The sequence below is a fragment of the Bidens hawaiensis genome, unplaced genomic scaffold (genome assembly GCF_021521415.1).
Source record: "Bidens hawaiensis isolate Kalapana, Puna unplaced genomic scaffold, B.hawaiensis_p1.1 tig00025016_1, whole genome shotgun sequence".
In the NCBI taxonomy this organism is placed as follows: Eukaryota; Viridiplantae; Streptophyta; class Magnoliopsida; order Asterales; family Asteraceae; genus Bidens; species Bidens hawaiensis.
The window spans coordinates 85,140-100,265 of NW_027493979.1; the positions used below are offsets into that span (position 1 = coordinate 85,140).

General features: G+C 35.6%; 2 protein-coding genes across 2 annotated transcripts; both read left to right on the forward strand.

Annotated features, from left to right (window-relative positions):
- Window positions 1-7,487: 7,487 nt before the first annotated feature.
- Window positions 7,488-13,574, forward strand: LOC143570689 (uncharacterized). Its single transcript, XM_077056277.1, has 2 exons — window positions 7,488-7,609; window positions 13,262-13,574. The coding sequence occupies exons 1-2, from the start codon at window positions 7,510-7,512 to the stop codon at window positions 13,564-13,566; spliced, it is 405 nt and encodes a 134-aa protein (XP_076912392.1). The 5' UTR covers window positions 7,488-7,509; the 3' UTR covers window positions 13,567-13,574.
- A 423-nt stretch (window positions 13,575-13,997) lies between these two features.
- LOC143570688 (germin-like protein 9-3) lies at window positions 13,998-14,689 on the forward strand. The gene has a single exon (XM_077056276.1). It carries the CDS (start codon window positions 13,998-14,000, stop codon window positions 14,607-14,609), a length of 612 nt encoding a protein of 203 aa, XP_076912391.1. The 3' UTR covers window positions 14,610-14,689.
- Window positions 14,690-15,126: the final 437 nt, after the last annotated feature.

The window sequence follows — 15,126 nt, forward strand, 5'->3', positions numbered from 1 at the left end:
TGGTCAGTTTGACTTTGGAAAGTCAAACTGTCAAAAAAATATGAAGAACATCTTTGAATTCTTGAGAATTAGAAGAGAAAGAGATGAATGAGCAAGGATTAATGAAAGGGATAGGGGTGTATATATAGGGTGAGTTGAAAGGTTCAAGCATGGGGTGTGATATCAAGTTTTGCATGCAAGAGGGGTCAAGACAAGTCACAAAACAACAACAAAAAAAAAAGATGGGGCTGGTCTGCTGCTGATCTGCTGCTGGTCAGCACGTCGGTTCGCGTCCGGAAGTTCGTTTTTGATGTATCTTGAGCGTTTTAAGTCCGTTTTCGAATCCGTAAAGGGGGTTTTTCAAATTAGACAAGCGGGAATGTTTTAGTAACATAAAATCCAATATTTTATATATTTGAAATGTTCGGGATATAAATCGAGTCGGTTTACAACATAAAAATAAATACAAAATAAATACAATTTGATCCGAAATCGAGGGATGTCACAAGCAAAATCATTTATTCTTACCTAGTTCTTAAATCTCCACTTAAACTCCTCAAAGTTATTGTCCCAATTGAGAAGCTTGGGTGGTCTGCTCGTTGTACCGGATTCATTCTCAAACATTATATAGGTCTTCACTTTAGGGTCTTGTGCCATTTTGACGAACAGATCAGAAAACCAAACACTCTTAAACAAAAGCAAATTCATAATACAAGTCTAAACTAATCGAGTCAAACACAAAGGAATTGAATCGAACAGAATACATTTGAATGGAATCAAACACAGATGAATCGAATCGAATGTAAAAGAATCGAGTCGAATAAAAATGAATCGAATCGAATCGAATATAGAAATTCAATTCGATTGAAATGAAACTCTATTCGATTAAGATAATCCAGAAACTCCAAATCCACTTTTTACGTACAAATCTGCCGAACCCCGCTTTAAACACTTGAACACACTTTGTTTTTTAAGAACACACTTTTCAAACACTCAAACAAGACCATAATCCAAGGTTGTGACCTAAGAACCTCAACTAGTAGAGCCGAAAGCTCTGATACCAATTGTAGTTCCTAGATACGGGATTAAACATCTAAGTTCTTGGATTAATCTCAACAACTAGCTAGCGGAAATCACTAGTGTAGAACCGAGATCTCAGATCTTGTTAGGGTTTGGTTATTTCCGGTTGTAGTAAAAAAGAGAGGGAGTAGAAAGAGTTGGTGAGTGAATAAGATATAGATTTTGCCACAAGTTGGTGTGTGTATGGAGGGATGCACTATTTATAGTGCATCTCCATACACATGTCTTTCATTATGTCCGGCCCAATGGGCTCACCATTACAAGGCCTCGGGCCCAAACATTATTACAACAAACGAAAGCTAAGTGAATTACATCGTGGTTAGTATGGAATAATACAAAACACTATATTAACAAAACGGGACACTACAGTCATCAAGTTAGGGTTAGATTATAAATATAGGGCTTGGTTAGAGGCTTTAGATACGTGATCAATAGAGAATTATTGTAACGAGTTTTTCAGTCAGTTTTCTCTTGTAATAATAAAGTATTGATCGATCTTGTGCCTTGAAGTGGTAGCAAAGCTTGATGTAATGTCGTCTAAGCTCGAGGTACCCGGGGTTGATATCAAGATCTAGCCGCCGCATGAAAGCCTGTCACTGTCGTGAAGAGATTTAGGGCGAATTGTTTTAGACAAAGAGAGATTTACAGAGGGAGATCTATGGTCAACCGATCAAAGACGCCAAGGAAGATCTAAGGACTGTCAACCAATTGCTTCAAGAAGCCGCTGCAGATCTTGTTTATTAATTCCGGGAACCGCAGAACCAAAGCCGACTCATATTTTCTACCCAAGTTAGTGACAAGAAGATCGCTGTTTGATTTTCTTGGTTAATCGATTCAAATTTCGATTTCAAGTTGGAAATCAGATCTAAACTATGATCCGAAGGACTGGATCAACAACTCTAGACGATCGATGGCTGATGTACAAGAAAAACCGAGTTACAGTTACGATTCCGAATATATGGGGGGGGGTAATTGTTGGTAATTCCAAACCGTGTTCACAAGTTGGTGAAAATGGAATGACCTAAGTTGGTCAAGTTGGTTTAGTCTCCTAATTATAATATGATAATTATGGTAATGTCTGGTTACCAAGTTAGGGTTAAATTATAAAAATAGAGCTTGGTTAGAAGCTTTAGATATATGATCAATAAAAAATTATTGTAATGAGTTTTTTAGTTAGTTTTTTCTTACAATTATAAAGTGTTAGATCGATGTTGTGTATTAAACGTAAATCACGCGTAGGTAGCACATGCAAAACAAATGAACTATATCTTACTCTCATTTATATATATATATCTCTCTCTCTATCTTAAATCACTTTCATATATATGCCACAGTAATCATTATCAAGATAAAATCATGCCTGTGGCAATGTGAAGAGAATTGAACATAATAATTCAAACCATAGATAAAGTGGAATAAAACAGGTGTCTCATGTCTTAATAACATATTTTAGTGTTAATATGTTAAATTGTTAACATATCAAATAAACTAAATAATATATCTATAAAGAACCTTACCTACTCTATTATAAGTTCACAACTAAAGTTCAAACATATAAACTTCGCATATTTATAGTGAACTTTACTAGTTCATTCACAACATGTTAAACGAAAGATATATTATATACTTTAGGTACAGTTTAATATATTAATAACTGTATCATCATCATCATGATACAGTTTTGCATCATATATATTAAACTAACGTCAAAATATATTAAACTGTACCTAAACTGTACCCCATAGGGATAGAGAGGCTGCTTCCGGTGAGACCCCCGGCTTGATAGTAGTTTTGCATCAAGCCTTAGACATAAGGCACATAGCACTCAATCATCGGGACACCGGCTGATCGGTGCATGTACCCTTATCTTTCAGCTATCAACGCCACTACATGATGCCTGATTAACCGTCCGTCACTTTTAACGTTATTTTCACGAGATTAGTAAAATAACGTCAAAATTAGTGCAATATATGATTGTTTATTTGATTACATCGAAACAGAAGGCAAGCGGGCAACAAGCTGCGCCGCTACCCCCTTTTTGAATCGCAATTCTCATATCCAACCCATGTATTTTAATTAATTTTTATTTCTCGATCAATACCTTAATATATTTCTCTCATTACTAGGCCCATTGTTTTTGGTTATTTGCTAGACGAATACTAAGGAATATATTTTTAATCTAATCTTGAAGTGCTTTAAACATTTCTTTTCAACATTTAGCTTTACACGTGTTGTGTATAAAAGAAAGGGGAAGTGGTTAAGAAGATAAAGCATTCAGATTGAGATCATAAACAAACATAGGGAATATATGATTGTTTATTGGATTACATCGAAACAGAAGGAAAACGGGCAACAAGCTGCGCCGCTACCCCTTTTTGAATCGCAATTCTCATATCCAACCCAAGTATTTTAATTAATTTTTATTTCTCGATCAATACCTTAATATATTTCTCTCATTACTAGGCCCATTGTTTTTGGTTATTTGCTAGACGAATACTAAGGAATATATTTTTAATCTAATCTTGAAGTGCTTTAAACATTTTCTTTTCATCGTACTCAGTATATTCCACCAATAGCAAAGCTATGGTAGGTTCTGAGGAGGGTAAGATGTAGGCAGCCTTACCTCTACCCCATAGGGATAGAGAGGCTGCTTCCGGTGAGACCCCCGGCTCGATAGTAGTTTTGCATCAAGCCTTAGACATAAATTGCTTCTATAATATATGATTGTTTATTGGATTACATCGAAACAGAAGGCAAGCGGGCAACAAGCTGTGCCGCTACCCCTTTTTGAATCGCAATTCTCATATCCAACCCAAGTATTTTAATTAATTTTTATTTCTCGATCAATACCTTAATATATTTCTCTCATTACTAGGCCCATTGTTTTTGGTTATTTGCTAGACGAATACTAAGGAATATATTTTTAATCTAATCTTGAAGTGCTTTAAACATTTTCTTTTCAACATTTAGCTTTACACGTGTTGTGTATAAAAGAAAGGGGAAGTGGTTAAGAAGATAAAGCATTCAGATTGAGATCATAGACAAACATAGGGAATATATGATTGTTTATTGGATTACATCGAAACAGAAGGCAAGCAGGCAACAAGCTGCGCCGCTACCCCCTTTTTGAATCGCAATTCTCATATCCAACCCAAGTATTTTAATTAATTTTTATTTCTCGATCAATACCTTAATATATTTCTCTCATTACTAGGCCCATTGTTTTTGGTTATTTGCTAGACGAATACTAAGGAATATATTTTTAATCTAATCTTGAAGTGCTTTAAACATTTTCTTTTCATCGTACTCAGTATATCCCATCAATAGCAAAGCTATGGTAGGGTCTGAGGAGGGTAAGATGTAGGCAGCTTTACCTCTACCCCATAGGGATAGAGAGGCTGCTTCCGGTGAGACCCCCGGCTTTATAGTAGTTTTGCATCAAGCCTTAGACATAAATTGCTTCTATAATATATGATTGTTTATTGGATTACATCGAAACAGAAGGCAAGCGGGCAACAAGCTGCGCCGCTACCCCTTTTTGAATCGCAATTCTCATATCCAACCCAAGTATTTTAATTAATTTTTATTTCTCGATCAATACCTTAATATATTTCTCTCATTACTAGGCCCATTGTTTTTGGTTATTTGCTAGATGAATACTAAGGAATATATTTTTAATCTAATCTTGAAGTGCTTTAAACATTTTCTTTTCAACATTTAGCTTTACACGTGTTGTGTATAAAAGAAAGGGGAAGTGGTTAAGAAGATAAAGCATTCAGATTGAGATCATAGACAAACATAGGGAATATATGATTGTTTATTGGATTACATCGAAACAGAAGGCAAGCGGGCAACAAGCTGCGCCGCTATCCCTTTTTGAATCGCAATTCTCATATCCAACCCAAGTATTTTAATTAATTTTTATTTCTCGATCAATACCTTAATATATTTCTCTCATTACTAGGCCCATTGTTTTTGGTTATTTGCTAGACGAATACTAAGGAATATATTTTTAATCTAATCTTGAAGTGCTTTAAACATTTTCTTTTCATCGTACTCAGTATATCCCACCAATAGCAAAGCTATGGTAGGGTCTGAGGAGGGTAAGATGTAGGCAGCCTTACCTCTACCCCATAGGGATAGAGAGGCTGCTTCCGGTGAGACCCCCGGCTCGATAGTAGTTTTGCATCAAGCCTTAGACATAAATTGCTTTTATAATATATGATTGTTTATTGGATTACATCGAAACAGAAGGCAAGCGGGCAACAAGCTGCGCCGCTACCCCTTTTTGAATCGCAATTCTCATATCCAACCCAAGCATTTTAATTAATTTTTATTTCTCGATCAATACCTTAATATATTTCTCTCATTACTAGGCCCATTGTTTTTGGTTATTTGCTAGACGAATACTAAGGAATATATTTTTAATCTAATCTTGAAGTGCTTTAAACATTTTCTTTTCATCGTACTCAGTATATCCTACCAATAGAAAAGCTATGGTAGGGTCTGAGGAGGGTAAGATGTAGGCAGCCTTACCTCTACCCCATAGGGATAGAGAGGCTGCTTTCGGTGAGACCCCCGGCTCGATAGTAGTTTTGCATCAAGCCTTAGACATAAGGCACATAGCACTCAATCATCGGGACACCGGCTGATCGGTGCATGTACCCTTATCTTTCAGCTATCAACGCCACTACATGATGCCTGATTAACCGTCCGTCACTTTTAACGTTATTTTCACGAGATTAGTAAAATAACGTCAAAGTTAGTGCAATTTCACTTTTGCCCACCCGAGGGTTCACACATATATACATCATATGTGCGCACCGCAAGCAGGGCTACTCATATTAATAACTGTATGTGATATTTAAATTATGTCTTATCTTTTTTATTTTGTTCTCTTTGTCACTACTTATATTATAAATTACACACCATGCACAAATAAATTATAACACTGGAAACAAAACGTGTCTCATGCCACTCCAAGCAAAAATGGTCACGGCATTGCCGGCGAAATATTGGATAGTGGTGGTTATCAAAGGGAGAATGATGTCATGGGCCCATCCAATTATCCAAAGAATTTGTGGTCAATTTTCTTTTGTGCCTTTTCAAACGTAAACAATTATTTTCTTCTTGTAAGTGGTTTTAAACGTTTATTCTTTTCGTAAAAGCTACATAAAACTTAATTCTTATTGGTATCTAGTAGTCGTGGACCTAAAATTTTTCTAGTGCCATCATTTCTGGCTATGTGCATGTATGAGAAAATTTTATTTTATCGGCCATTTTTCGGTTAAGATTGTTATGGGTGTTCAATGTAAGCTTGCTACGAGATATGGAAATAATATACAAACACATCCATTTCCTAGAGACTGGAACAAATGTAAAATAAACTTAAGAGGAACGTGTAAGCAACCAAACTAAAACATCATATTAGTAGTTCAATCAATAAGTTAAGTACTATTATTGCAAATCTAATGCAAACACCAACAACCTAATTAATACATAGAAAGAAAAAACCAATGATGGATATGGAATACATGCAAACAATAGCACTAACAGTATGACATCAGTCACTAAACAATTAGAATTAGAACATCACATAATCAAATACATGTTACATAAAATATTTAAAAAATGAAAACCAAACTTTCATTACGATTTTAGTCGGCTTAAAAAGTTGCAACCGAAAAACAAAATGTTTGTTACAATTTGAAAACGTTGAAATGGACCCAAAGTTAATAACAAAACAATATCGATGGCTGGTAATTAAATGGTTTTACGGTTTGAAACTGACCAAATCATGAGCACTCCTAAATATTAATATTCTAATGCATATTGATTTAAGCAGAGGTGTCAACAAAAATCACAAACCCATGTACGTTTATTGTTATTATTATTATTATTTTTTAGGCTTATCAAGTTATCTTAAATTGCTTCTATAATATATGATTGTTTATTGGATAACATCGAAACAGAAGGCAAGCGGGCAACAAGCTACGCCGCTACCCCTTTTTGAATCGCAATTCTCATATCCAACCCAAGTATTTTAATTAATTTTTATTTCTCGATCAATACCTTAATATATTTCTCTCATTACTAGGCCCATTGTTTTTGGTTATTTGCTAGACGAATACTAAGGAATATATTTTTAATCTAATCTTGAAGTGCTTTAAACATTTTCTTTTCAACATTTAGCTTTACACGTGTTGTGTATAAAAGAAAGGGGAGTGGTTAAGAAGATAAAGCATTCAGATTGAGATCATAGACAAACATAGGGAATATGGGTCTATTGAAACCGATGTTGCTGCTTCTCTTGGTTGTCTTGGTCAGCTTGAAGTGCTTTAAACATTTTCTTTTCAACATTTAGCTTTACACGTGTTGTGTATAAAAGAAAGGGGAAGTGGTTAAGAAGATAAAGCATTCAGATTGAGATCATAGACAAACATAGGGAATATGGGTCTATTGAAACCGATGTTGCTGCTTCTCTTGGTTGTCTTGGTCAGCTTCACTTCTCCTGCTCTATCGTTTTCTCACCTTGCCAATAAGTACTCAGGTACTCTGTGTGTGTGTATGCATGTATTACAGATTCGACAAACTTATTTGAAAATTTGAGTTTTGTGGTTGTGTCATGTGTGTTTAGTAGTGAAGTTCTAGGGAAGTAGTTTTTGTCATGATAAGTGATAACCACTCTATACGATCAAGATTATTGTTCATACTCACTTCCAGTGATGGACCTAGAAAATTTTTTCACATAGGTCGAAAACTTTTTGGTTGGTATTTAGTTGACTATCGTCTATCAGTATTTAACTTTTTTTCGAACCGGTTCAATCATTCGGGTCGGGTTAAATCCATATATAATTTTTTTTCCAGTTCGATTTGTTCGTTCCGGACGAGGCAAACCAGGTAGGGTAATATAAAAGTAAAGAATAATCAAATAAAATATCATATAAGAAAAAAAATACGGGAAACATAATTAAAAATGCATAACTAGAATATAAATTGTTTTCTCTGAATTTTCATTTTTTGAAATATAACTATAACATCATCTAACTTGGCATTCCTAAACAATTCTTTCTTAATGAAACATATACAACTATCATTTAAATTCTCATCACCCATTTAATTACGTAAATCAGATTGCACGTGCTTCATCGATGAAATTTTTTTAGAGTTAGATGTCTATAGCTAAATATTGAACAAATACGACTATTGTTACTCTTTCACTTTATTAAATTTCATGGCCAAATTATTTTTTTATTAAGGTCAGTAATTTACAATTATATTAACATTAATTTTTGGTTTGAAATGATTCACATAATCATCAAACATAACAACTAAACATTAAATTAAAATTAATTAATTAAATTCATAAAGTATAACAAAAAAAAACAAATAGACAATAAAGAAATAAATCTCGGGAAAACAAGAAGTTTGTTTAATATATTAATTGATATAGCCTAAAATAAATGTTTCTGACACAATTAATTATCACCTTTTAATTATCTTCTTCTACCTCTTAACTTTAATTACCAGTCATCTCCGGTGTCTTTAACCGGTCAGCGGAAAATTTCCAAAAGTTTAAGTTCAATCTTTTCTTCTCATCTTACATTATCACCAGTTTTACAGGAGTCGGAGTCAAAATTTCACAGGAGTCAGGTAGAGATTTTAACACATATATAACACTAAATAAAATTTTCTCACAGGAGTCGGCCGACCCCTGTACAACCATAATAGATCCGCCCCTGCTCACTTCTTGATGCAGCTAGTAGTTCAAATTCCCCAAAACCTAGTGAAAGTTTATATCTATGTTGAACTTTTGAAGACTTGAAGTCAAATTGGGCAGCCTTTTCCGATTATTTTTTTCCTTTTAAGTTTAACCACTTTAGATACGAAAGAAGTGTATGAGTGGAGGGAGGAAGGCCAGACACATCAATTACAAAGTCTTAAAAATTGTAAAAAGTAATATTAAATAATTTAATAATTAACTGATACTGATTAATTCATCCATAATCTTGTAATTAATTGGGTGTTTGTTATTAACTTAAAAGTTAAAAAAGAAAATCCTATATTATGTTAACTTTTGTTTTTTAGTTAAATATAATTTTCACTAATCTTAATTAAAGCCAAATAACTCATGTATACTTTATTATTTTTTATAAATGATTGAAATATTGGCCCCATATAATCCCAACTATGACACATTGACAAATATAAGGACCAACTATCGAAATGACAAATATAATCCCAGCTACGCAGGTGGGTGGAAAATTAACGGGAAGTTAACCTTTCGTTAGTTTTGTGTGACGTGGTAGCTGATTTGTCATTAACCAGCTGACATGGCCGCTGAGTTGTCATTAATTACAAAAAAAATAAAAACAAAATAATAATAATAATCATTACATTAATCCATATGCCTTTTCAATCTTCCTCAAATGTAGTCACCGGAAACATCTGAGACAACCCGGTCGGCGTCCCAAAAGTAATCTTTCCGGACTCACCCACACATATATCCGAAACCGTGACCCAAATCAACAGCTCCTTACTCTTCACACCCGTCAAACTCCTCATTCGACCATCTTCCACAAACGCTCCAATAGCAAGATCCGCGAATGGTGCCGTGGTGTTGGGCCGCCGGGAATTTGAAGTCGTCTGTCGCCGGTCTCGGATCTCCGTTCAATGGCACTCAAACCCAAATCTAGTTGCCCCAACATTGAACCACCACCTCCATACAACCCTAGATCTTGGAACAGAACATCGGAGGTGTTAGATTCAGTAACTATGGTGGTTATTTTGTCACCGGAACTCTGCAATTGTGGTGCTTTTTGACGCCAAAAACCTGCAACTCCGGTGGTTTTTTTTGTCACCACCCACAACTTCGGTGCTCTTTGACGGCGGAAACCTGCAACTCCGGTGTTCTTTGACACACATATCTCAAATTTGTTAATTTTAGTAATTCATTGATTGATTACTGGTGTTGTGTTCTAGGGTTTGTAATTTGGAGAAAGTTATGAAATGAGAAAATAAAGATTTGGTTTTGGGAGTGTGTACCGGAAAGGGTGTGAGGGATGGTTAATTAAATTGATTTTTTTTTGTAGTTAATGACAACTTAGCTGTCACGTCAGTGGTTTAATGACAACTCAACGGCCATGTCAGCTGATTAATGACAAGTCAACTGCCACGTCACACAAAACTAAGGCTGAGGGGTGTGGAGCGTGAGAGAGGGCGCAAGAAGACAGCCACTCGCGCCCCGGGGCGCGAGCACCACACCACCGAGGCGCGAGAGGGGCGCGAGAGGGGCGTGAGCGCGGAAAAAGAGGCAGGCGCCAGGGGGTTCGCGGGACAGGCTGAGCGTGAGGGGTATGGGGAGTGGTGAAAAGAGCCGTTTGGCTGATAAAATGAGCCGTTGGCTCTTAATTTTTTTTTTAAAAAAAAATTTTCTACTCCTATATATTACCCATTTTATACAACACTTTAACACAACTTCAAAAAACACCAAACTTACCCATTTCTTTATACAACACTTCCTATATATTACCCATTTCTTTCAAACTTTTTTAAAAAAACCTTTACAAAATCCTATATAATATCAAGGTGACATTCCGCCACAACCGTCCACAATCAGTGATCAACAAAAACTTCATAACGTAGCAAATATCAAGAGCCGTGAGATACACGGGGATCTTCGACATGAGTTGGTTGAACATTTGTGGGCGAGGCGACCAGAGGATCTTGTATTAGATTAGTTTTATTATTAAATATTATTGTTTGTTTAATTTTTAGTATGTTTTTTTTATTATATGAATTTTCAAAAAAATGTGTGTTTTTTTAAATAATTTTTGCGTTTTTTTAATAATACGTTTTTTACTACATTTAAAAAATAATTAAAAAAAACCGCTCGCGCCCCCTCTCGCGCCCCTCCACACCATGTCCCGGGGCGCGATCACCACTACCAACACCCATCTTATCAACTTTCTCTCTCTGCCACACGTCACAATATTATTGGCTGGCGCCCCCGCTCGCGCCCCCTCTCGCGCCCCCCACACCCCTCAGCCTAACAGAAGTTTAACTTCTTGTTAATTTTCCACCCACATGCGTAGTTGGGATTATATTTTGCCATTTCGATAGTTGATCCTTATATTTGCCAATAGGCCATAGTTAGGATTATATGAGGCCAATATTCCTAAATAATTCTGTAAAATCAAAAGTACGTTTATTCCTCTTTCAAATATTGAGTTGCCCATGGATTAAGGTATGAATATTTCTATTAATAAATACATGAAAATAATATACATAAGTTTTACATACTCAAATCTTCTTACTTGGACATTATTATATAGCCCTTGTGTCCTTATTCTCTCAAAGAGTATACGAAACCAAGGCGGCAGGCCAAACTCCTTGAAGCGGCCATAATTTACTCTCATATAGGCAAAGCTGTTAATGAGATTTTATGTTTGTGTTCGTTCATTAAGGAAATCCTTAATGAATATGTTCATGAATGGTTTACGAACACAAATAAAATCAGCCGAGCCTAGATATTGAGATGATGTATATATTCATCAATGGAAATGACGAGAAAGGAAATGCGAACAATGCAAAAACGATGTGTGAATATGATTTCTTATTTCATGTTAGAGGTAATAACTTAAAGAATGTAAAATGTTTAGATAAAATAAATAAATGTACAAAAAAACATTCATGAACAACATATACAAATAAACATGAACGAACGCTCGTGAACACAATACCAAACGTTCAAGAACATAACTGAATGAACAGTGGCTCTGTTCATGTTCGTTTGTTTTAACAACTTGAACAGAATTTATTGTTCATGTTCGTTCATTTATTAAACGAGCGAATATAAATGAACTTCCCGCCAAACGGTTCACGAACTGTGTTCACTGAGCGTTTCGTTCGTTCACAGCCCTAGGCAGCGGCCTTGTACTCACATATGGAATTTTTCAAAAGCACTATTAAGAAGTTAACCTCATCTCACTTGCAGGTTTGAGCACATACATTTGAATGATATATCACATGTGTACGTTCTACTCTATAACATTGTATTGTATGAAAATTGGGTATCATATTAGAAATAAAAATAAAATACAAACATTTTTAGTAATGTCCCATCCATAGGTAGATCAGAGTGAGACTATTAGGGACTACATTCAAGGACATGATCAAGCCACATAATAGTGTTTAAATTAATCAAAGCTTGGTCATTTCCTTGATTGTAGTCTCTAATAGAGACCCTGGACAGGTATCTTATCATAAATGATTTTTAGATAAGCTTTAACCCAAGCCTACTTGTGCATTAGGTCTCATTCTAACCCTTTGGTTTGATGATTAGCTACATATATTTCTATGCATGAACAAACTCAACTGAGATCACACCATGCACGAGTGGTCTCTATAAATGAGCGTTAATCCATCCCTAAAGCTGACCTTGTGCATTGGGTTTCTTTCTAACTCCATCCTAAAGCCGACTTGTGCATTAGATCTTTTTAAATGAATTGGTTCTCTCTTGTCATGGACTTATCATAGAGTGGCCTAACTCATATTGATGAATGGAATATGAGAAGTGAAAGCACTTCCGATTTATATACACCTTTAATTATGCGTCGAGGCACTCGCGGCATTAACCTTAGAGCATTCACATCCTCTTCACCATATTCAGTGAGCAGTTTTGGGTGTTGTGAGCGGAGGAGATAGGAATGCACTGATTTTTCTATAAATTTGAGAAGTTACCGTTCACCCCTTATAATTTTATAATATTTGTTGGAAGTAGTTGTGATGAATGAGAGAGAAAATGTAATGATAAAAGTATGAAAAAATATTATTTAATTGAAAATGAGAGAGAAAAAGTAGTGTTTTTTAGTGTAATTTTGGATTTAAAGACAGAGGAATGGATGTGAATGCTCTTAGATTATAGGGGACAGGTGAATGGAGCTAGAGATCGTGTTTGCTTTGTTAGTTTTTCTTTTGTATATACAAAACATGTTTTTATAGTACCTGAAACTCTGAAAGGCTGAAACAATAAATTCACAAAAATATTTTAGAAGTATTCTCCAAAAACTCCCTTCCTACACAGAATAACAAAATGATATATAGTTGGCATTTATGGAGCTAGAGATTGTGTTACGTTCATGCATTGTACCAATTTATGAACATAACACTAAATTACTGAAGAAGATACTTGATTTTGCAGAAAACCAACCCATATATGAAGCTGTAAACCAAAGCAAATTTGCCCGCGCTAGTGCTAGTGCAAGAGGCGGAGGTGGTGGTGGGAGCTCGGCTGGAGAAACCAGCAGTGGAAGTGGTGGTAAGTCTAACTCCACGCCACAACGAGGGGGTGGGGCGGTCATACCCGTATATGCTGCTGGTTCAGGAGCCGCTGCTAAGCGGAACCATCACAACACTGCCACCACTTGTAGCATGCGCCAACAAGATAGGCTTTTGATTGCGGTAGCCACTGCCTTAACATTGCTTTTACTACATTTGTCTATGTAAAAAGCCACTTGAATTAAGATCACACAAGCAGCATATTGCATTTGTGAATATGATTGTTCCTATATTTGTAGTTGTTTGTAGCGGATATATTTGTTTTTCGAACGGCTTTAGAATTAAGATCACACAAGCCATCATATTGCAATGTTAAAGCATCATAACATCATTTGCACAATAACTAATTTTCATATATTTAATCCTTATTAAGCTTAGGTTGGAGTCCTCATGGTTCATAAACCAACACTAATTTCTAAGCCCTGCAAACTTCCAGTTGGCAATTGCTGTGCTACACACAAGACATTGTTTTTCCCAAACAAGGTCATTGTAGTTATCAATCAGTCTTTACAGTACCAGCCTCACACACCTATAAATCAATATTTTCTAATTCATTGTAATAGCAAGAAAAGAGTCCATTCCCATTTTCTAGTGCCAACATGAAGACCATGTTCTTTATCATAGCCCTAATACTATCCGCTATCAACGAATCAACGGCTGGTGATCCCGACATTCTCTCTGATTTCATACTTCCACCGGGCAACACAACCGTTGATGGGAACTTTTTCACATATACGGGCATGCGGGTGTTACTAGATGCCCCTGAGCCTAAAACTTTTAAAGTTTTAAAAGCAAGCATGGCCGAATTCCCCGCTTTAAATGGCCAAAGTGTGTCATATGCGGTTCTTGAATTCCCACCTAATTCAGTGAACCCTCCCCATACGCACCCACGCGCATCCGAACTTTTGTTCCTTATCGACGGTACTTTAGAAGTCGGGTTCGTTGACACCACTAATAAACTTTTCACACAAACTCTTCAAATGGGTGATATTTTTGTGTTCCCAAAAGGACTTGTTCACTTTCAGTATAATGTTGACAAAAAGTATGATGCGTTCGCGGTGTCCGCGTTTGGCAGTGCTAATGCGGGAACTGTTTCGGTTCCGAATTCGGTTTTTAATAGTACTATTGATGATGAGATACTGGCTTTGTCTTTTAAGACAGATGTTTACACTATTCAGAAGATAAAGGCTGGGCTTGCTGGCAAGAACTAATTGATTTGATGATGAGTATTTTCTTTGTTTAATTCTTGAATAAATGGCAAGATGACACTTCTGCCTTTTGCTAAATATTGACTGGTATGAATTTAATACATGATTGTGCTGGGATTAAGATATAATATATAGATGTTTCTTTCATTCAATATTTTTTGTTTCTTTAGCATCATGCCATCAAACAGTGAAACAAGATGAAACATATGTTGACTATCAGAGTTAATCACATTATGATGTTTTATACAAGATTATTAATTTTCTGAATTTTAACGTCATGCCATGAAACAAATGAGCGATTAATTCGAAGCATCTCCACATATTGTTTTTCTGCTAATGCTAAAAAGAAACTTTAATTGTTATATAACTACCAAAACTTTGTCATAAGTCATCATATTGGAGGGACTAATATCATTGATATGTTGGTAAGAGTTGGTTATGTTTCCTAATTGAATTGTAACGATAATAGATAATCTTTTGGCTAGCAAGTTAAAATTAGTCCTGGCAAAAAAATTTGAAT